Source organism: Andrena cerasifolii, chromosome 8 (genome assembly GCF_050908995.1).
Source record: "Andrena cerasifolii isolate SP2316 chromosome 8, iyAndCera1_principal, whole genome shotgun sequence".
NCBI classification, from domain to species: domain Eukaryota; kingdom Metazoa; phylum Arthropoda; class Insecta; order Hymenoptera; family Andrenidae; genus Andrena; species Andrena cerasifolii.
In genome coordinates this window covers 13,365,891-13,390,449 of record NC_135125.1, presented here as the reverse complement: position 1 = coordinate 13,390,449, position 24,559 = coordinate 13,365,891, and the positions used below count along the sequence as shown (strand labels likewise).

At 41.5% G+C, this 24,559-nt stretch overlaps 2 protein-coding genes across 13 annotated transcripts in view; one reads left to right on the top strand and one right to left on the bottom strand.

Moving 5' to 3' along the window:
• Raskol (Ras GTPase-activating protein raskol) overlaps positions 1-24,559 on the bottom strand; it is a 365,041-nt gene that overhangs the window by 92,461 nt on the left and 248,021 nt on the right. For 8 of the 12 annotated variants that reach the window (XM_076819087.1, XM_076819088.1, XM_076819082.1 and 5 more), the window contains 2 exons: positions 21,484-21,543; positions 5,478-5,537 (listed from right to left, as the gene is read on the bottom strand). The exons of 2 other annotated variants lie outside the window; for them this stretch is intronic. In XM_076819087.1, coding sequence (XP_076675202.1) covers positions 5,478-5,537; positions 21,484-21,543 — 120 coding nt within the window. The remainder of the gene's footprint in view (positions 1-5,477; positions 5,538-21,483; positions 21,544-24,559) is intronic. 2 more of the 12 variants (XM_076819085.1, XM_076819093.1) reach the window with 1 other exon arrangement.
• On the top strand, positions 7,184-9,714 carry LOC143372353 (uncharacterized). Its single transcript, XM_076818473.1, has 2 exons — positions 7,184-7,293; positions 7,887-9,714. The coding sequence occupies exons 1-2, from the start codon at positions 7,217-7,219 to the stop codon at positions 9,217-9,219; spliced, it is 1,410 nt and encodes a 469-aa protein (XP_076674588.1). The 5' UTR covers positions 7,184-7,216; the 3' UTR covers positions 9,220-9,714.

Below are 24,559 nucleotides of genomic sequence, written 5' to 3'. Positions count from 1 at the left end.
TCAAGACCACTCTCATTCTCACGAGCTCGCCTAACTGGGCAGCTCACCCTGCACACGCTAAAATCTTTAACTTGACGATTCTTTGATCCAGAAATTATCCTAAAATCTTTGAATCACGTAAGCCTCTGTATAAAACAGCATAGTAGCAAATTTTCACTTCCACTTCCTCCCATCACTCACCATTTGCACTCCAAACACGTAATTCACACCAACATCATTTTGGATCTTGTAAAAATAAAAGAATTCGTACATTTATTATACTAGAGTATTCTCCACTCGACAGCCCTGCATCTAACAACTGCAGTCCCGGATCAAACAATCAATAAATCGGAGCGTAAAGAATTGGCCACTTCAAAACTAAGAAAACTTCCACCCCAACTCATAACTAAACGTCGCAGCAAGTCGTCAGTCACCAAAGAAAGAAGAGAGCCCCGCGAAGCTCGAAACTATCTCAATTAAAAATTCTCGTCATCGATTCACGAGGATCGTCGTGGCTGGAACCGCGCAGCTTCGAGATACAATAAACGGTAATTAGCAGCGAGAGGCTAATGCAATCTCGAGCGTGGCCACGAGTGTCCGCGATATAAATCAAACTTACTTCCCTGGACGGGCAGAGGGCCGGCTTATCGATCCGCGCGATAGATAAATCGCGGGGGAACGTCGGCGAGGGTAGTAATTAGTTTCTACGACATTAGTCATTAGCCTGGACACGCTACCCCCTGTCCTCTTTGTGCGTCACTCATCCGTTTCGATTATTACGGCGTGCGATAAAATTCTAACGCTGCACGATTTACAACCGTTTGTAATTAAATTAAAGGGTAATCTGGGCGGCCGATCGCGGCCGCGGAGCATACGCCTCGATTACCCGCGGGGAATTTTCGAATACTCTTTCGGAACGCGTTCTACTAATGGTATTAAGTCGGTGCAAAAGTTCGTTCATTTTATTGAAGCGAAGTCTTTACCTAACCCAGACTATTTGCCACTTTTCTGGTAGAAGTACACGTAGGTGTAGTAAATAAAGGCGCAGGTCGTAGGTTATTTGAATATTATAAAAAGGGATCGCGACGCAAAAAGGAGTGGGAAACACTGCTCTACTTTCACACGAAGTTTCATTAGAATCAGAATTTTCGAGCTGGGGGAACGTTTCCTTATAAGCAACACTTAGCAGCCTCTAAAAGCATCTCCAAAAAATCCTCATTCACCAAATTACAACCATTCAGCCACTTCGGTACACTATGAAGTCCCCTCGTGGGCGTCAGAGGAAGGAAAAAGCAGGAGGGAAGCCCCTGAATTAGTCAATCAACGATAGCGTGTGCCCCACGTGCTGGTCCATTGTACCCAAGTAGGAGTGACTAAAGTAAAAACGATAAATGCACTCGCTGCAGTCATTCCCTCCCACCAGACAGTGCTCTAATTCACCCCTGAATAGCGTAATCTCTAACCGCCTAATGCAATAATGTAATACATAGCACGCCCAACTCGGTTGGACTCAGGGTCCGAGAGCGTTAATGAGGCGCCGATAAATTAGTTCCATATCATCCCCTGTCACTCGTATCACCTTACATCTCCCTGTTCGGTGGGTCTGTCCCCATCATCGACTACCGTTCCTCCCTCAACGTTCCCAGTCGATAACTGTAAAGGCATCCTGGACGCGCGGGCAAAAAGACGGCGACGAAAGAGGAGACGCGAGGCCCTCGTCCGCGCGGAGCCGCGCAAGGGCGTCGTTTTTCTTCCCACGCACCACGCCTGATGCGCATCCGTTGTCCCTTAATCTCCTTTCCCCTGGCGTCGTTTAATCTACCCATAAATCCGACACTTACTTTCTGCGCGAAGAAAGAGAGGAGAGACAGTGCCATGTTAATTGCTGGCGTTAATACAGTTTGCCTCAAAAGTTTCCAGACTCGGAATTTAATAATTTATTGCGGTTCCACGGGTGAACTGATGTATTCAAGAAGACTGAGGACACTCGGAGAGTCTACTGTGAAAGAGCCATTCTAAGGTATACTAACGTAGGTATCGTGCTTTCCTTTTTACTGTATTTTAGTCCACCATAATAAATAGTTATTATATTAACACGTGTGTTAAGTAAAATTTAAGTAAAATATTGTGGTTCTATTGAATAATGTAGAATAGCATTCAAGAAGAAATTCGTCGAGAAATGATCAACAGATAAACGAACAATATCATCATAAAACGTAGGATGTAAAAGCTATCTACTGAAATTACAGTTCCAGAATTCATAAATTCCACAAATATAAAATTCCATAAGAGACACTGAAAAATCCTCTTCCAGATACAACGAATATTCTGAATAGGTACATGCATAAAAAGAATATAGCTGTCGAATTGAGAACCTCCTCATTTTTGTAAGTCGGTTAAAAAACAGCTGGAGTATCCACCACTAGATTTACATTGCCCTTCAAATATGATGCACCAAAAGAACAAAGACTATTCTCTGCCTGGACAAATAGAGGCTGGCAAATTAGTCATACCTCAAATAATTTTCTCCAGGTACAATATGAATTCTATATCAAGAAATCACATCTGCTATCAGCCAGATAGAACCGCAGCAAACGGACCCAATCAACTCTAACACCTACAACCATGATATCAATCCACAATACGTATCTCCCACTGTGCACATAAAAGGCGCCACGCGAAAACCGAAAACGTCTATCTCCCGAGAGCAACAAACTTCCCTGTTTGCCGAGACCTTTCCCTCGGCTACGGAGCACAGATATACACCAGATAACAAACCAGCAAACAGACTGACAACTCTGTTGCGATAGCATTCTTTCACCAATAAAAGCAACCTTTACCACCGCGGAACCAGTTGTCGATGCCCGCCGAAATTAATCGCGAGATCGTTCCCTCCACACCCATTTCCACGACCGAGCAGTGTCCGCTACACACGCCGATCCTCCAATTATATCTGGCGATTAAGAGCGGGCCGGGGTCGATCGAGACGCGGATATCGTTGCGAAATCGCGACCCGCCACGGTGTTGCGCAACGCCGAGTCGTTGAGTCAGGTTCAGCTGAACGCGAGAAAGACAACGTGAGTGTCTGGTCCGAGTGTTGCCGGCGTGTTCCGTAGCCGCGCAGCGAAAGGTCCGCCGATTCCTTTTTTTTTCTCTCTCTCTCTGTCAGCCCCGCGCGCGGAGCGACCCGCTTTTATGCTCGTTCTACCGTTCAACCGTAACGAAACCGCATATGCTGCGTGTGCCTGTCGCGCTGCTTGAACAGGTAAACGCCACGACGGGCTCTACACATCGGGGGCCTCGATATTTCATCTCGTGTTTACCTTGTTCCGCGGGGGAACTTATCGTTTCGCGATGCCCCGCGCCTGCGAAACCTTCGATAACGATTTATATCGCTCCTCCGAGCGATACTCGCGGCGCTGTTCTATTTGCAGGGGCGAGGATTTTTCCGATCTCTTTTAGATTCGCGATAGTCGGGTATAAATAAACGAGGGATCTCTCGATTACGCCGTTTCATTGCGGGAATATTGTTTTAGTGCCGGGGGCAGGTATGACTTCAGGAAGCAGAAGTTGTCGGTGATTTTTTGTAACGACGATTCTGCTGGACCGTGGGATAGTAGTATGAACATTTCATTACTGAATTCTGGATTTCTGTAGTAATAAATGTTTGTCTGCTAGTGGCTAGGAGTAGCTATGATTTCAGCAAGTAGAAGTTTTCATTAATTTGAGCAGTGCTCTATTTTCTATTAATTTTGATGGGAGGAAACAAGCGAGTATTAATTAGTTACTGCGGCGATTCAAGTGGAATCAGCAAAGTGAATGAACACGGAATATACTGTATGAGTAATAGGCACACAATCCAGGATGTCGGATGAAAAGTATCACGAGAAATTCCGTAGAGGAACAGTTTACGCTGTACTTGCAATGGATTGCAATTTAGTTTACGAGCGAAAGTTTAACGGAGCAACGTTAGGCGAGGAAATGACTAGGTACATTTCTAATAAAAATAATTTCTGGCATGAGATGTATCCCACTTCCTCCATCTCTACGATCAATTCGCGAAGAAATAATATTAGAAAACCATTTCGAAAATAAGCATCTTCAGAATCATACCGTAGAAAATATGTATAACGTATAATCGATTTTGATCATAATTGTCCTCGAAAGTCTTCGTGGGTGCGTAAATTTCATTTTTTAAACATAAAACTCTAGCTCGCGTTTTTAATTAAACTCAGAATAAGAGCGCAAAAAATTAGTGAAATCGAAATTGAACCAGGTAATCTATATTCCAAACTAATACAGCAAAATGATAATATTTTTACGCGCTGTAAAGTGCAGTGCGCTATACCGTCTGAAATTTTTTGTTCTAATCCCGCACACTGTGCACTGGTACAGTTTAATTCTCCCGTGATGCATCTCGCGGCATGTATCGCGCTCCACGATGTTTCCACGCCTGTGACCGCGTCGATAAGGAATTGCGCTTGATAAAGCAACATATATTTTCAATTAGATTAACCTTCTAGCAGCCGTGGCTGCATAGGCGACACGGGTAGCCGCGTGTTGCACGCGCGTTTTACAACTCTCGTTTTCTTTAACTGGAAAGTTAACGGCGCCACCGCCACTGAAGGCTCGATGATTTATATTATTAGCACAACCAAACCATGAGTCACGATTGAACGCTTTACAGACCGTTAAGAATAAATTTCTATGTGCTTCTGCACACCCTTAAAAATAGTATTCGCGAGGAATAGTAGTTTAGCGCGAATATTATCTGAATTTGTTTGAGTTGATGTGCTTTACTGGAATTTGTATAAAATATTCGAATTCGAGTGGGAATCATTGAACCTAGTTGAATTTTATTAGAATTCAACTGAATTATTCTAATTTTGCACGAATTTATTTTAGTAACTCGAACATATTTCTTTGAAAGCCTCTTGTACCTTATCTGAGATTCGAAAATTAAATTTCCACGGATATAGTATAGAATATAAAGTCCAAAGTTCGAAGTTGTCCCTTTATATAGTGAACTTTCTAAATACTACTATAAGCAAAGGAATTAAAACAGAGGAAGAAAATTGTTTTGTATTCAGTTTCAGGTGATTGAAAAATGTGAAAATTTTAACATTTTCGCGGATACGTGGAATTTATCAAAATTTGTAAAATTATGAGTGAATAACGGTGTATTTTAAGCTCAAAAACGTGAGAAATTAATTTTGAAGAAGAAACAGCTAATACGTGAAAATTCAAAATATTTTAACATGGAACAGACTTTTGACATTTGTCTGCCAGGAAAGGTTACCATTTATCAAGTGTAAGTCACGTTAAAATTAAATGCTTCTGTATATTCAATTTTTCAATCACGTTTTGGTTTCAAAACACCATCCGAAGCAAATATTCTTCTCTTGTTCAATTTCTTCCTGGTGATTAATTAAAACCAGTTACCTTGTCCCATCATTAATCACATTCTCTGCTTATCGAGAAGCTAAAATTCGACTCACCTCGACTCCTTCGAGAATCATACCGACAACCCCTAGGTAAAGATTTCCCTTTGGACTCACCTGAAAAGAAAAAAATACTACGTTAAATAGAATTCTACATGAAAAGTGCTAAAGCAAATAATAACATCTAGATTATTCGTAAGTTCTTAAAAATTGAAGTAATTAACCAAATTTTTCCATCTCCTAAATGTCGAGAAAATTAATTAAATATATGTCTCCAAAGCGAGTTACTAATATCATATTAGAATAATGGAAATGAAAATTTTGAAGCAATCAACTTCACTGAACAATGATCATACTAAAATAAGCCAGAGTGAAATTTTCCTTCGTATGAACAGTACTCGTATTTTCAGGGAAAACGGTGCAGGTGAATTCATGGGACTTTGCACTGAAATTGATGACCACCCACGAGCTCCGCCTAATACGGTAAGAAAATGTTTATAGAGATCAATTTTGATCAGCTTGTTTATGCGCACCGTTTCTCTTTTAAAAGAGGATGGCTTGGTACGACTTTACTTTTAATTATTCACTTCTCTTCAAATTATTCAGATTGATTATTTTATGAATGTAAAAAGTGTGAAATGAGAAACTTAATATATTCAAAGTAAATTCCAGTGATGAGAAAGTGAAAACAAGTTATGTCAGGATGAAGTTAAATGAAGCTCTCTTTTCCAGTTTACAGTAATCATATAGTAATCATTAAGCTCGTTTAAGTAAAGTGTAGGTGAACATTGATAACTGTTCACAAGTATTCCTATTCGATATTCAAATTTAGTTATTAATAGTGAATGCCAAGTAAATGACTCACCAATAAAGTGTGGAAAGAAGAAAGAAGAAAAACCAGCTGATTCACATACTTTCATATTCAACAAACATTAATTTATATGAACTTACGTTTCATCCAATCTTCGCCACAAAAGATCAACTTCTCGTTACACAGTCATATCAATTTGTCACACTCCTAGTGCTCATTTTTACCACCACTCAACATGTTTACATTCACCCTACCGTTCGCGATTCATCAATCACTTTCACCTATGAAACGTTTCATTACACAATCTCTGTCACGCACAAATCCTGCACGCTCCGTTTGTCCGCAGCCATTTGAAATTTTCGTTCCACAACTTCCTAAAAAGAAAACCTTCCTCGTCTACCTACGCAACTCCGCTCATTCACGACCTAACATCTCAGGCATAGATAAAATACAAAAGCAGGCGACTGAGATTTAAAAACTCCCTCATTTACACATAAAACTATCTTATTTTTAGAATTAATATAGACAACAATAAATACAAACTTGCTCATTTACAAAAAATCTCAACTATCGGTACAGCAGAAATGCAATCGACACAGAGAAACTATCCAACGGCTAGAAGATCGCTGCCAATCAGAATCCAAACGAACCCATTACGAACTTTTCCCGCCAAGAACCGTTTACTTGCAGCTGAGAGGGACCTCGTAAAAGCTGCTTAGAAAGCGTAAACTCTGCGCTGCAGAGGCGTTAAAAGAATAACTTGGCAGTCATTTCGCGAAAGATAGCCCCCCTGCTGTCTCGGGGACAGCGTGGAAGGGAAGCAGGAAAGATTGCACGATACGAGCTGTATGTAATTCGATTCCAACAGCCCTGTGGCCTTGAACATCCGGCAACCACCTGCTGTCCGCGGTATCCACCAGGATCTACGGTTCTGGAGTGTCGTCTCGAAGGTGATCAACCTGTGGCACATGTTGTCCAGGTACCCATGGATGGGAGCACAGCCACCCAGAAGACGTGCCAGCTCTCCAAGGCGAGGCAGACACCGTCAGGGCCATTACCCAGGTAGGAGGACAGCAGAGAGTCAAAACAGACAAGGGGTAGAGTTCCTTGTCGAGGACAGGGTAGCAGAGGATTAGGTAGAGAGTGACAGTAGTGGAACAGATCGAAAGCAATTCTGTTTAAATCTTCTTATTCCTCCTCTAAGGGGACTTTGATCGTCCCTGCAGCCTACATTCTGAGAAAGTGTTGGGCAGCTGCCAGTTGGGGTGATCTCTGATATGATTTATATAGACATCTTCCTGCTTGTTCTTGGAGTTCTATGAATTATATTACAGTCTCATGGTGCACGCGTGGAAAGCGTGCAGGAATTTGAAATTTTCTGAGATATTCTGACTATTGGTTCTACGAGGATTTGTTTATCTACAGAGGCTTTATGTGAATTGATTGCGAGTGTTAGTCAGATTGTGGAATTTGAAAGAATTTCGTGGATTTCTTTGAGGAGTTTATTTAAAAGATTAGACGACTGTAACCTATACCTCGTCTAATCAGTGTCAGTTGCCTAATTACAATACCCATTGTCGCTATTAGTATGATTATTTCTAAAGAGAAACTTGTTCAGATGACCACCGCTTCAGCCAAGCCTTTTTCTTCTTCAGGCTCATATTCCAACCCCAAGGACATTCAAGAAAACCCAACAAACTACTTCCAGATGACCAAAAGGATTGTTCTCAAGAATGCACAGAATCTCCAACCATTTATTACCTAAAACCTGTCACCCGTCCAAAATCCGCGATAACCAGAAACCTGCCCTCAGATTGCACATACGCAATCATTTGTTTAGAGCCCACCAAAGGCGACGGAAATCGCCATGGACCTCGCTCGAAGATTCTATATTGCCCAGCTACTCGAAGATCCCTCGGGAATCCTTGTGATTCGCCCAAAACCGTCGATTGCGCAACGAAGGGACCACCATCGCGGATGATTGAACGCAGCGCGAGTCCTCCTACGGTGATCTGCTCCGAGACCCCTGTCCCACGAGCTGGTGGCCACTCGGTGGCTGTGGTTTCCCCATGTCCACCAGAAAACTCGATCTCGCGCCAGCAGGGTGGCCTTGAAACACGAGTCGGCGATTGTGGACCAAGACCGGGTAATGTCAGCTTCCCGCAGGATCGCAGGCACTACTGCTGCGGCATGGGGTCTAAATCAAGCGAGCCGGCTAAGCCACGTCGAGGACTAGCTAAAATTATCTGCGAGGAAGGCTACCCCGAGAGAAAAGTCGAGAGAAAGGCGTCCTGGGTCTATCGATCGCCTCCAGACTGCGTCCCCGACTGTGCAGGCTTCAAGGACCCCCTGAAGAACTGCTCCATCGATTGCAAAGACAGAGCACCCAGAGTGGAGCGCAGAAATGGCCTAGATCCCTCGGACACAGTTCCCCAGAGTGATTTCGCACCGCGTCCCAGGAGACAAGTTTGCCCTTCCAGGTGCTGTCCACCGACAAAGAGACCTAAATTTGAACGCAGTTACTCTGGACGTGGTCGACAACGTTGCCATGACTTTGCTGGTCCAGAGTCAGCCAAGTGTGTCTCAGCGCGAGCTGTCTTGGTGAAATCGGGCTGCGGAGGATATCGAGGTGAAACGGAGAAACTGTCAGGGGACTGTGCGATGTCGAAGACGTCTCCCGAAGTAGAAGCTTGTGAAAGTGGAAGGCCGACTGCCAAACAGATCGGGGAGTTCGTCGAGGGCTACGTGCCCCGAGTTCGGTCGCAGGAATTGGCCACGCTTTACAGGGAGCACTTCTCTCCTAGTCAGTTGGAGCGTTATGAAGCTTGTCGGTCGAAGAGGAACGGTCTTCAGGATGAGTGTTCCCTGGCTGTTCCGCACGCCGTGGTCCAGCTGAAGAGGCAAGAGCTGTTCCGTCGTCTCGTTGACGTGTACAAATCGGACATAGGCGATTTGGACCAGCGAGTGATCGATGCCTGCGCAGGATAACGTGGAGCACGTGGATAACGCGCAAAGGGCCTACAGCGGTCGATTTGCGTTTGAAAGGGGCGGCTTCGGGGGTATCGAACGTAATTGCAAAAATGTAGTTGTTTGGGGAGTAAATATGTGTGTTTAACGATGTACTGCAATAAAGTTAATGTGCGAAGCATTGGGCAATTTTACTCAATGTATTCTTGATTAGTTTCGAGATCTCTTGGATTTTTCTCTTTTGTCTTGTAATTGAAGATACACAGTATTGAAGAATTGAATTGTTGAAATTCTTTGTTTAGGTTCCCATAAGTATCAATGTGAAACCTGATTAAAAACGAGGAATTTTTACAGGTCGGAAGCCCCACTCTCCAGCAGCCTCGTAGAAAGCAAATAAGGTCAAAGCCTCAAAGGTCGGAAGCAAAGTTGCAGAAATCATCGAAGGCACAAGCGAAGAAGTTTCGTTTGAAGAAAGTTAGGTCCAGGGAGCTAAACGCTGGAGTGGTTTACACAGACTGCGATTGCTACCATCGGAATGGACTGCAGCATGACTGTCCACGTACTTCTTGCGGTGGTAAGCAATTCGTCAAATATTAAATAAATTTTGTATGGGAAGAAGCCAAGAAATTCTTGTTACTTTTTTCCATCCAAATTTATCATCATTAATCTTCACATTCTAAGCTCCATTTCGCTTAAACAGTGCTCACCCAATTCGCGATTTCATTCACTGCGCTCAAACACCTCTCCTCGGTGGAGTTAAATATTCTAATGAATCTCAAGCGTTAGAAATGTTAGTAATTTTAAATTTGCAAGCTTTACATATTTATATGCGCATATCATCTCGAAAGGCCCGCCATGCAGAGTGAAACCTTGGCCCGAATGCGACTTGGCACTCCACTTTATGCACAAGTGGCAGAGTTATTACGATGTATTAGATGAGCTGCCACCCACGTCGTTCTGCGGGCCGAAGGAAGCATGGCTGGCGATTCTCGAAGAAGAAAAGAAGGCGAGAGAGCAACGGGAAGAGCAAGCGTCGAAAAAGAGCGAGCTCGTGTCCGGCAAGAAATCTGAACATATCGCAACGTTGGGATGTTGTTAGGAAACGGAAAACTGAGGGTACGTGCTACGTGGGCGGGAGGAAAACAAAAGTTACTATATACCTACCACTGGAAAAACACTCACAATAGGATCCCGACTAATTTGTATGCGACGTGCGAGCAATCATTCGCGGCTATTTGCGTTTCGTGATTCTTTCCACGTTGGAAGCTCGTTTGTAAGAGAAACAAATGAAACGGACGTATGTACCGGAAACCGCGGTACATAGACGCCTCTCCTCTAAGAATACTGCTTTATTTCCGGCACCGGGAAAATGGGAGACCAAAATACCTCGTACGTCTGCCTGCGAGGCGAACTGGAAATTGACTTTAAGCTTCTTTCGCCGTGCTCTCCCCACACCTACATTCCGTCTGAGCGTCACTTTTCTTTCCGTGAGACCAATGAAACATAGCGGTAGGTGCGCTGAAACTGTCACTTCACAAAATATAGAATTTGTGTCATTACTAGTGGACTTCTCCACCAATTCGATCTTCAAAGTCTGAGGGGTTAATTTCTACTACCCAATACACGAGAAACTTATACAGTTATTACGATAAAAATGCAATCGCAGAGGTTTTATAAACGTATATCGCCAAGTATTCTGTTTTTTTTTTGTCGTAGAGGCTGAGAGATAACGATAGCACTCCGGAGTCTCTTGAAGATCAGTCAATAGCCCGTGGACATAATCAGAATACTTTAACTGGCGTTTACGTGTTTTTACGTCAAAAGACTTGCATCTCGTACGTAGCTTTGGCGTGTTTCCACGTTCATATTTTCTGGAAAGCAATTTCCAGTACTTTTACTTTGAGAACAAGAGAAGCTCGGAATTCACTTTAAACGCTATACGAAACTCTCCCGACGGAAATGATCGCTCAGAAGAGTATCGTCGTCGTAAGGGGTCGTCCTTAAACTACGTAAGGCTGTTGGGGTAGTGGGGGTCGCGAATTTCTTACGTTTTCTTACAACGGGTGGAGAGGGAGTCAGCTAGCATCTTATATATTTTTTTAACCTAGTTTTATGTTCCATCGCACACGCGAAACCGAGTTAGGTAAATGAGTTATATAAATCTTTAAAAGAATTTTAATAAGGAAGGAGGGAGGAGGTGGAATATAAAATTTTACGAATTCTTATATTTGGGGAGAGGGGTAAGAAATTGCCAAAACTACCCTTGCGTAATTTAAGGACGGCCCCTATCGGAGCCACTTTTCAAAACCTTGCACCACTCAAAGTGTAAATGTTTCAAGACCCATAAGGTTGTGACTGAAAAAAGTGCAATTTTATAACAAATCACCAAGAACATATTTGTCGACTTCCACTATCAAGAATATCATTTCACGCTAATTAAGCGAACCTCCAATTAGTCACTCCAATTTAGCGTATGTCTGCAAAGCAGAGTAGCACAATTTTTCTCCCTAGTTTTTTCGCTGATATGAAGAGATGATTGCGGCCTAAGAATTTCTGTGGATACACCTTGTGTTTGATCAGAGCGTAGCTTTAGACTCGAGAGTCTGGAGCCCAGGATCGATAAGGGAAGCGCGTGTCATTGGCAAGAAATGCGCTGCGACGGGGCATCCCACCAAACAGTTTCGGAGCTGAATCCCTTTTTAAGCTGGGGCACGGGTTTCGTTGGCGGCGCGAAAACAACCCACGAAGAAGATTCACCGACTCGCTTTCAAGGATTAAAAGGAGCGTGTGGAGGCGCCGGGGCGACTCGTGCCAGGAAATAACGGAGCGTGATCCGTGCTCGTGAGCCAACGACTTCCGTTGCCCGCCATTTGCATCCAGCATTTGCATTGTGACGACGGTGCCTGAATAAAAACGGGAAACACTCTGTACAATCCGAAGCGAGTCCAGGCATCTTAACATTGCTTTCCCTCCTTATACCCAGGAAAAGCCATTTTTGCCGGGCAATAGGGTTTCTGAGGAATCTGTGCTTGTAATTGATATTGGACGAGATTTTCGGCAACGAGCAGTTTTCTTTGGGGATTTTTGAAAGGCGGAAGTTCTCTTTTGAGTCTAGTGTTTACTTGAAAACATTTGGAGTTCCATTTGATAGGCATTGGAGATGGTCTTTGAATTATTCTATTAAGTCAGTGCAAAAGTTCTTTCGCTTTATTGTACCAATTAAGATTTTTTAATCAAAGAATTTTCCTTGGCTACCTTTTGTCACTTTTCTGGTAAAAGTATTGTAAGTATTTAGGTGCAATAAAAAGGGAATTACGTGCGCCTAATGTGACCTGACAGTGAGCTTTTGCACCGACTTGGTGCCTATATCTAGTGATTGTGATTAATCTGATCTTGAGGCACAGATCATAAGGTAAAGTTAACTAGGGTTTAGAAATTGGCCTTTCCATGGTCCATCTAACCCTTAAAGTTTGAGGGCCGACTCATGGCCACTGAAACGTCTTGAAAATTTACTTTACAAACGAACCATACCCCCTGACATTTAATCCCTACTTAAACCCATAATCTGCGCAGATCGACTGGGAATTTAAGAGAGGAGCCTCCGTGGAAGCCCCACAACGATTGAATACCCCCCAAAGTGCCTAAAATATCCACAGCTCGGGCCACTACCAAGGATTTTCCTGTCTCCGAGGAAAAGCACGATCCTATCTGTGACCGTTCGTGCCTGGGCCGTAAAAACACAGGGGGGGGACGAATTTAAAACGAAAAGCTGTCTCGTGGGGAGGACGATGGCCGAAGGAAGAGCGAAACAATGAAACGGAGGCAGAGCACAGAGCGTAAGAGAGAATTCCTGAGGGAAGGAGAGAAAAGAGTGGCGCATGAGAGAGGGGACAGGCCCAGCTTAAGGGACATTCCGAGTGATAGAGAATCTGGGAGGAACGGAGAGGTGACTTGGGAGGACGGCGCGGGGGGAAGAGAGACGATAAAGTGGAGGAAGAATGTCTGTCGTGGGATCGAAGCCGAGGATAAAGTGGATAGAAGGCGGAAGACCTAATTTTTGTGTCGAACCAGACGCGAGATATCGTAAAGTTCATGGTACGTAAGGGGAGTTCCAGTCTCGGGGCACTGTAATTTGGTGGAGTATATTTTGCGACGCTGGTAGTGATTGGGGTGAATCCAAGCGACAAATTGAAGATTGCTGTCCAGAAATGAGGGGATACTTTGTGTTACTGAGCTTCACTTGTCTCAAAGGATCTGCTATCTCTTCTATGCATTTAAATGGGAGGCAGACATAGCGAAGATCTCTGATGAGTGAAAGCAATTCTATTTTACAAATTGAACGTAGGTAGTTTGTTTTTTACAACTTGTTTCGTAGTGCTTTTTCCATTTATTTCGCGGAGTATTGCAGGGGAAACCGGGATAAAGTGAACCTATATAAGTTTCAAGTAGAATACAATTTTCTCCTTTCAATAAAAATGTGTAGAAAGGAATTTACAATGTAATTTAAACGTTACTACTGACAAATTACGAGTAGCAATAATTAAAATAAACTTAGAGTATATTAAAATTGGCTAGGTAATTATTAACCCCTTGCGCTGGAATGACGTATGTAGCTTTTTTCAGTTGAAATAATATATTTATGACTCATTCATCCAAAAAGCTAAATTGAAAAGCAAACCAATCGAAAGAATTTACATTCTTCGTTATCTGAATGTGCATACTTATTATAGTTATATTACATAAATTTATTACGTTACCAAAATTTGTAGATATATTCTATTTTTAAATAACAAATTAAGAAAGCTCTTTTACCCCAAGGCTCACTTTACTCCGGTCTACCCTACGCCCAAAAAGATTCCACCCTGAATTTCTGAGTACTCTAAGGGCAACCTTGAATGATAGCAATTTTTGTATAAAAACATATTTGATAATAGTTCTACCTGCTGCAAAAATAAATTTTCATAAAAACACTCTTGCAGCAGGAGCACTTGCAGTGCCAAGAAACAGAAAAGATGACTATCGATCTTACAATTTCATAACAAATCAAATGAAATCCAACTTTACTACAGCCTAGTGAGAATTCAAAGAATCTCCAAAGCTCCAACTCACTTTACGCAAGCCACAATTACAAAACAGCGACATCGACGTATTTTCCTGTCAGCGCCACCTAAATCATTGCAAACCGCAACGGAAAACATAGAACAAGGATCGAACGACCCCCTCTCCCCACCCTGATCGACGGGGAGCAAATATTTTCGCCCCAGTGTGCAGGTTGTGCCGAGCCGATTTCGACATCGCGGCATTTTTATCGCGGCGAATAAATACTGCAGGCGCGCGCGTGCAATGATTTCACTAACGTAACTGTTTATGTAATTTAAGATACGTGCAACCGTTACCGATCGGTTTTTGCGGTCGAGCGCAAGACGGTGTACGAAATTTAACGCTACGTTCCTGGGACGAGAGGGAACGAGACACCGTAGGATGGATGGAAGAGGAGCAGAGAAAGGGCGAGAAAGAAAGCGAGTCCACCGTGAAGAATACGGGAAGGGAGAGGAGGAGCATGTACATGCATGTACATGACTGTCCAACCGCAGAGATGCACGACTCGTGGCAAGTTTCAATGCAACCGAATGCAACTGCGCTCGAGTTGCATTCTCGCCGCGGCTAATCAAGAGGAATTCACTCACCAGAGGAGTATGCGAGCCACGGATCACCGATTCGCCTCAAATATTGCATACAGCCAGTATATACCGCGTGCAATAATCTGCCGCAAACGGGGGTTTGCAGTGCTCGATATTTTGGCGGGAAAATTCAGGCGGAAGCTCTGCCTTCTCTGGATTCTGCGGGGGTGTGTGCAAGCCGAGAATCGATATAGAGGATTCAGCTATGGGAGGAATAAAAAGGTGAAAGTGGAGGGTATATATGGTTAGGGAAGAATGTTGACTGTATCGAGGAACTGATCGTGAGAAAGGTGAATGTTTGAGCTGAGAATTTGGGATTTTTGTGATCGATTGTATTACAGTTGGGTTTGTAATTTAAAGGTAAAGGACTGTAGGTTCTTATTCTAAATAGATTCTGATATTCGGATAATTTTGTGAGCAAAATATTTAATTTTGGAAAGGCTTCAGTTGTGCAATTACTATATTGCTGGGTATTATTTTTTGTCGATCGGTCACGCGACAGATTAAACGAAATTCGTGTAAAGTAAATAGTGTGTCGTCTGATAGATAGATGGTATTGTTTTTAATTATCGCATGTGCGTTATTAATTCGAAAGGTGTGCATTACCTTGTTCAGAGAAGCATGTAGAGTTTGAATATGCTAAAGGAAAGGCGAAGCTTCGTATCTTCGAGGAATGTTAACGTATTAATGACCTGCGCGTACGAAAACACTGGTTCAAGTTTAAACAAAGGCTGTTTACTGAAAGCCATAGTGTGGTTAGTCGGCGCGTGGCGAACAGACGTGGGAAAGGAGCGAGATTTGAAAGGTAGGCGAAGAGTGGTGTAAAAGCGATGTGGCAACCCGATCGAGCAGCCTCGAGTAGCAACAAATTAAAATTCTCTGTCTCGTTTGCATAGCTGAACTTGGAAATACGACGCTCGAACTCATCCTGCCATCATTCAACAGCCTTCGACGAGCTTCGCGAATTAATCCTTCGACCAGGACTAGAAAAACCTTTCCGCGGTTCACGATGCTAATGCAGAATCACTGTGCATCCTTTCCAGTGTCACGCGATTATCGTCTGTTGGTATTAACGTTGATATTCAACAGCAAAGTGTATGTAAGTTTTGTAAGATGCTTGAGCAGCATAGAGGCCGTATTTTAAAATAAGATAAAATTAATAGAAACATATTTTTACGGCAACTTGTATTTTTCTATTGATTTTCCGTTTTGCAGTGGATATTGCATTGGAACTATTGCTCGTAATGTTTACGTAATTTATTTCTAAACGGAGCAGTAATGATGAACGCGATAATTAAAAGATTTGAATCATTATGCGTTCAACGCGTGACGACGTTACTTTCGCTTAAGCTGAATGTAAAGAAGCTCCGATTGCGGAAAATGCAGGTTAAAATCGTGAAAAGTGACTTGCGAATACAGGTCTAGCACGTGGCGAGGCTGCATTTAACTAAACAAGATGTAAAGGAAATCTCAGCATTTAGGGGATGTACCACTGCTTTAAAAACAGCTCTGAATTTATGCCGATACAGAACACGTGATACGAGGACACGTGTAATTAACGTTCATTCAAGTCACCTTAATTTTAATAAGCAAATAATAAATAGCACTAAAAAGTTAAAGTTTTACCACATCTGAACTTACATTAACATTTAAATTTATTTCTTTTTATGTTCAATGCACTCTATTTTATATTTTTTTATTTTCTTAATTAACATTTTTAAATTTGGTTTATGTATCCTATTATAACGTCGCATCGTTTGTGATTGTACTACAAGTGTGAAAGTGCATACAATTTTTTCCTTTTTCTTTTTAATAGATGTTAAGTAGATGCCAATGTTACCCCAGTTTACAGTATACAAAAATGTGTTTTTCAAAAATAATTTGCACCACTCTCAAAATCAATAGTATATCCTAATTGGTGACTTACAATAACAAAAAATAATGAATTAATTTATGAACGAAAAAATAGTGTCTCTCCAGGGTTAAAGAGGTGAAGGGTGCCAACGTTCTAAGCACGTGAGATTCCTGCAAATCGTAGAACACGAAGACCGCGTGTTCCCGAGTCAACAAGCGGTGTAACTGAAGTGACAATACAAAACCGCAATCCATGCGACCCGCTATCAAGATGTAACGTAAAATCAAACCCACCGCCTGTGATTCGTATGGAAGGATGCCCGATCGAGGAGCAGGCCCGCCCAGGAGATTGGAGCACCGTGGAAAAGCGGTTTCCACGAAAATCAGACGGTATCTGTGAGGCATTAGAAAGTACATGCCGTATCGCCGTGGAAAATGGGAGGAGCCGCGTTTATGGATACAACGGTGCGTAACGTGAAAGGCGCTTAAGTGGTCTTTAAGTGGAAATTGATTTGCTTGCGTAAGAAGAGGAGACCGAGGTGAAGAATACGGTATCACCTTGCACGGTCAACGATCCGACGAATGGAACGCCTTATACGATCGACCATGATCTTCTCCTCCACCTTGTAGGGGGTGTACGACCATTAATGGCCGTTCATACGCCGCCTGGCACACGCATGGGCGTAGACCACGCGAGACAAGCGGCACCTAGCCGCTATAAACAATAATCTGCTTCATTGAGGTGGACACAAAGTGTTCTTACAACTGTAGAGATGTAGACAGTTAGTATACTTGCAAATGGGATTTAAAAAAGACGAGGCAGAATGATTTTAGAGTATATTTTTAAATAGTGGAAATATGTGAAGGATTTTGAGTATGGAATAGCTTAGAATGTGAGATTTCGGGGAGTGTTTTATGGCGTCGCTGGTTTTATTTGAGATACGGAGAAAGGAGGTGAAAATTATTCCTACGCCGTTGGGTGGACACGTAACGCGCAGCATGTGCGGGACGTTACTGATTGCTTTTTATAACGGGTTGTACGTGCTTTGAGATATAAACGATAAGATGGAGATACATATTTGGAAGCATTTATCTGTCAGTCACAGAAGCCTACGCTTCCACGTAAATTTGCATCGGTATGGAAAATAAAGCATTCGTGGAATTTGTTAATGTCCCGCAGAAAGTGCACGTATGAAATGTTTCTTATGTTTTTTTTTATATTTTAGTGATTAAAACAATGTTTCAGTTTGTGGGTGTTTTAGAATTGTATTTGATACATGTTTAATTTAACTTTGAAAATAGTAAGGTATCAAGCTTTAAATCATTCTCACGAGGGGCGCCACGTGCAAGAATGTCCTTCTTACCAACCGGGTGTCGGTAAAAGCGAAAAAACACTTGGTCGTTTACCGACTGAAATTCACTGTGCTACTGAAGTAGTTACCACATAAGTACAGCGCGATTTTTTTTAACTATTTCATTAAATTACATGCAAAAAGCTCAAGACTTCGATATATAATAAATATACGTCTGACATTCAGTGCAGTAAGTATGTTTAACAATTACACATACCGTTCTCATAAAATGAATTCATATAAAAGTAGTGGCACCTGAATGTATGGTTTCTTATCAGTAGAGCTATGTAAGTTTTTGAAAATATTTTGAGTCGTTTTTTAAAAAGAAACGCAAGGAAAATTTCCTCAAATTATTTCATAAAGTAGAAATTTCTAATTAGTACACTATTTCCATTATTTTTTATATCTGTAGCTATAATACCTTTAGTGTAATCAATATTTCAACTTTTTTTCAATAAAGTAGACAGAAAATGCGGAAAAAACCTGACATGCGAGACGTAATCAGCTACTGAATAAACTACATTACAATCAACCGGTTAATTTGTTTTACTAGAAAAATAAATTGACTCTATTTTCATATTTTACAATCCCCAAGTCAGAGGCTCTCTGTCCGGGGCTTTAATGATTTTATTTGTTCGATAAATCATGGCGAAAGTATTCATCGGGAAGCAATCCGAACTCGACTCACAATCCGATCGAGGATCGTCTTATACGTTACATTATTAATAGTCATTGTTACGTACTCATCGCCTTGGCAGAAAGAAATTAACCGCAAGGTTACGAACACTGGAATGCCGTAGGCGCGAGCAGAACAACAGGATCGACTAATTACGCCAACAATTAAGCTAATTGCGAGGGGAGGCTGACACAGAAACGCCTTCGAACTTCTCCCGTTTCCTTCAATTTTATCTCACAATGTATTCAACAACTTCATGGATGCTTGAAACACTTTGAACACAAGATACCAATATCGAATCGCTTCATACAATCGAACCCTCAAAATTTTCGAAGCATTGATAAACTTTCTCATAATTTTTCGATGTCTAATATACTTGCAATTAAAAGAATTCTTGTGGTACGAATGTAAAGAATAGATTTTTATAAAATAAAATTAATGCTTATCAGGATTTTCAACTTCAGGACAAGATTTATGAAAACCCATTAAGACTTTCAAGAATTATCGAACTTTTTAATGTGGAATAAAATGACCAAAATTTTAATATATCGACAATGGTTAAAATCGTCAAAATTTAAGTATCGATTAATTTTTTATGTAAGATCGTCGGAGACTTTGGAAAACTTCACTGCACTTACTGAAATTACCCAAATTGCTAACGAATGAACCCACACTCAACTCAGTTCCACAAATCAACTTCAACATTCTCAAAATTGAAAACTTTTAAGCTCTTTATCAAGAAACACTTTCACGACTCACGAATTACTCAAGTCTGAATAAAATTCGAAACGGCTCGAAACTGATAGGTAGAACTGCGGATAGAGGGTTATTGCCCACTAAACGTTGGGACGAGAGAAAATACTCCTTGCTTCCACGAAGCTCAGTTTTCCAGGTTTTCCTGCACATTTCCCCCGTTTTTACGGCCCCGTCGGGCAGAACGAAATCGTTGCGACACGGGAACAGAATTTACGAAAGTGGAGAGGTGGCAGAGGACGACACGTTTTTACTTTCGCCCTGGCCCGTTCTCACGGCTCGCCATAAAACTTTAATTATTCACGGTGAACCTAAATTAGATTTTCCGTCAGCCTAGCCCGTGGATTTTCGGCGAGAGTGAGGTTTTATTTTCTAGTTTAAACCGAGGCTCCGGCTCTGCCTTTTATGAAATTACAAACGTTTCCCCGGGATAGTCGCGTTTGAACAGCGCCGGGGCGAAAAGAGTCGTTCGTTGATGAAGGGAGAGGGAACGAGAATTTGTGACCCATCCACAGTGGAAAATGTTTATCACTGGATCAAGAGGCGTGGATGTACTTGCGTGGTGATGAATTCAGATCTGGGCAATTTTGAATTTTATTGTTTAAAATGGCCCATGAAAAGGCACATTTTATATCTTGACACTTGTATTTTTGAAATACGATTGTCTTACTTTCCGTCGAGAAAGAATTTTGCAAGAAATAATTACGCACCCGAGAATGAAGCAATGAATTTTTCTACAAATTCTTCGATTCTTTTTATTTCGAGTAAATCAATATTCAATTAATTTCCAAATAAAACACTAAAATGTTATTTCAACTACTTAGTTATTTATCACATCTACCTAAAGTTAAAAATTTTCTCACTTCTGAAGTCACCTGTCTCGACACTAATGTTCTATTTGATAATTAATGTATGAATTTGAATACAAAACCACCGATTCTAAGATACGATTCTCTTCAAACCGAACAAGTCTACACACCTTTTCCCAACCCAACAATTAAAATAGCCTCTAAAGGCTCGATGTTTTACAAAGCACACAATAAGTGAAAGAAATTCCGACGACATTCTCCTAACAGATTAATTACAACCGCAATTTAAAAAGCGCGAAGCAAACTTCGTCAGGTTATCAATCACAGACAAAGAGTAATTTCTTTCGTGCCAGTTTGTATACCCTATTGTGCCCGTTAAATTACCGTCACCTTGCTCAACAAGCTGCATTGTTCTTCGCTCGAATTGTCCTGCCCCTGTCATCGCGTAGGTTTCCAGCGTAAAGTCTGCTTTTTCGCGTTCATACGAGCGCGATGATGTAATTTTCGAGCAACAAAACGGGCGTTTCGCGATCTCCACTGGGTCTTGCGAGTGCGCAAGAATCGAGGGGCTGCGTGAATTTGCAGGCAACATTGAAAGATCGATAACAATAGCAGCCTGACAAAGTGTTAAAGGCACGGTGCATGCAAACTACTGTTCTCGGTCAACGAACTTCTGAACTCCACGCGCGTTTCCTAGTTAACTAGATTCTGGATACGATGAAACTGGGATTCGACCTGTCTGTTGTCCGATGACAGGAGCTACTATCGATTATCAGTTCTTACGTGCCTGTTACCGTGCACAGTTGACAGATTAATTCACTGGGTACGAATATTCTGTTCGCGGGAAGTTAATTCTTTCTGCTAATAAGTTATTTCTGGGTGGACATGAGAAATAATTTTTCTTCTGTATTCCAGGTGATAAAATACTAATAGCTGGTAACGACCTCCTTTTCATTTCAAAGTAAAGATTGCAGTTTTGGAGCAGATAAAATTACTACGTTTAATGGGTTTAAGATAATAATTGGAAATAGCATAGGTTTGTCTTGACTGGTCATTATGCGTGGTAACGAACATGTAAGAGCCGCGGAATCGATTTGTCACGTTGCTAAGATAATGAGTAACCGTAGTAATTTCTAAAATATTTCACAAGTGCAACTCACCCCTACGTTTTCGTGAATCATGTCGACTTTCTTTAAGTAAAGGCTTCCCTTTAGACTCACCTGGAAGAAAAAAGAAATCTATTACATGTATGCTACAATAAACACCCAATAATATCAAACACATCCTTACTCAAAAACCCTTAATAATACTTTCAAAAAGATCCACTACAAGCTACAAAAACTGAAATTCTCATTATTAAATAACTCATGGGTTCGATTACCGCGACTATCTCCTTGCTCGAATCATTTTCAAAGTAAACAATTCCCTCGGCGTGAAAACACGCCCATGCCATTTGAAAATATAAAGACACATGTCCGCAAAAGCTCGCGACAAGAACGAGTCGTGACGGTCCCCCAAGAAGAAGGAGGCCCTGGACGGTCCCAACAGAGGCCCATTTCGCGGCAACTTTTTCACAGGGACAGCTTTTTCACCTGATTTAATGGACGTCTCTCCACCCGGACCATATCCGACGTCCACGCTCCAATTCTCGCGACGTTTTGCGAGCACGGCCAAGCAGGAGGGCATGGAACCGCTCGCCAACGGCACCGAGAGCTCACGAGGACGCTCGACGACGCGTCGACACTTTTGTCTAACTGTACTCGACGGGGAAGCACGCGGATTAATTGCGGTCTGATTAAGCACGCTGCGTGAGATCCGCGCGGACCATGTCTTCCCGTCCAGCTACCGAACACATGGGAAACTTCGCACGTGCGTTTCACGGTTTTCCCGCCGGGTTGTTTCGACGAGAATTTTTTAGGCATAAGTCAGGTGGCGAACTATATAATGAGGATTATGGACGTTAGTATTGGTAACACGGGATTGTTGTTTGATGGATAGTGGGTGTTTTTTAAATGTCTTAGAAAATTATTAAATATTGTGGTTTTTGGTATTTGTTATGTTGTGTTTAGTATTTGCAGTAATGGAAATGTTTATTACATAATAGACAATTTGTGTAACAATATGATCGATAAAATGATTCATCTGCAATTCATTTTGGCTAAGATAGTGGCTACACATTTTTACAATTATATTTTTCTAGTACAAATTATAAGAGAGGTATAACTGATAACGTGTTTATTCGAGTGATGTAATAGATATTTCCAATACCGCATTTGTGTGTTTATGTGCGTTAAGATCGAAGGGGTGATGATTGCAAGCTTTTGGAATGATAACAATAATGATAGGAGTACTAGGAAAAATATAGCAGACTCGTGGAACTTGAATAAATAAAGGAGCCCAATATTGGATGTGTTCGTTGTATAGTATATACCGTCTATGTGTATTTTACAATTGTGTTTTCTTTCCCCTTCAATTTTCACTCACAAGTATTACTTTTCAATAAAAAAACCTGTACAAGTTAATTCTATGAAATTGCTCCACAAATTAGTAAACTCTTATTATGCAAATTGCCTTTCCCTCGAGTATATTCAAATACTTTTAAATCAAGCTTCAAAATTTCAAGTCCTCTGACTGATAAAATTAACTTCAAAAATGAAATATGACCCAAAGCTAAATTCCGAGCCCATCCACGATTGCAGCTGAATTTCGTCGGTGCCTAAATTTACAAATTAGTCCCCCACTCTTTACAGGGATGCATCGCGATATAAAAATACCGAGGGAAGGAATGCGTGTGGTGCACGCGGTTTATTAAAGGGGCGACAGTTTCCTAATAGAGTCACGAACGCGCGTCGAGTTACGTTCTGGTAGGAATTTCCAGTTCTGGAAGAGACGTGCAATTTTGCCTGCGAGTTAAACCCGATTGCTGTTTATCGAAGTACGAGGCGAGCACTGAATGTGCACGCGCACGGCAACCTCCACGCACGCCGCCTTCATATTCCGCTTTCGAAACGGGCATCGATTGCGAGTAACATGGAAAGAACTTTATGAACATAATCTATATGTAGATTACCGTGAACGAGATCGTAAAATTCGCAGTAGTCAATTATCAGCCAATTTCTGATATTTACGTACAATTTAATGTCACTCCCTGCCCGGCTATTCCTCCCGATAATTTGCTAACTGCGCTATTAGTTCCTATAGGAATGGTATTATCTCCTCTTTTATATATTTTGCTCTTTTCAAAACACCGCAAAAATGAATCCTGCTGAGGCGACGTGAGACAGTGTAAATATAAGAACGTAGAATTTATTTTTGTTGGAGGAATATTTATTATTATCTTGTTAGAGGATTCATTAGAGTTTAGATGACTTATGATATACAGATCTGGGCTGTTAGATTTTATTAAATTTTGTGAAATTTCGTAATAGTGAATGCTGTGAATTCGTAGTGGGTACTCTAGTAATAAATAGTCTATTGAATGTAATAATGAAATATAGGAAAATCTCTGACAACTATCCATCAATTACCATGTTTTATAAGAGGATAAGCTTTCGACAAAGTTTTTATGGATCACTGAACCTTCTGACGACCATCGTTCCTCAGGGGACAAATGATAACGAGCTCCATCCAGGACGTCGATTTCGACAAGCTTTTGGATCATAACTCATCAATTACTTTCAGCCTTTAGAAACCGCTGGTTCCTGCTTATGATTGATTAGACGTCCAATTATGCCTTTTCTTACGGCGAAAGAAATTGCACGCGTGAAAGCCGCTTTCTTGAACTCTCAGGAAGACCTTTGTCATTTGGCCCATAGGGAAAATTTCAATTAGAACCTCTAACAAGGCACCATTCGACTAGGATCGAATTTCACTGTTATCCATTGAGTATTTGTCCAAATGTACAATGTAAAATCTGCGATCGAAACATCACAATGGTTCTCAGTTGAGTTAAACTTCTGATAGCACTTCTGAATACTGTAATAGAGTCCTCAAAGTGATCAATAAATAATTAAACCCTTACCTAACTTTAATGACTAGCTACAGTTTAGCATGACTTACTTTAGCAATTACTTTTCCTTCGATTTTCTGAAGAAACTACTGTTTTTCTAATTACCTTTGAGAATTAAACATTCATATTTCCATGGACATAATACAGCAATGAATTAAAAACTTCCAAAATAATTACTTTGTCTGCACGCAGAGGAAAGAACGTCCACATTGATCGCGATAGCTTTC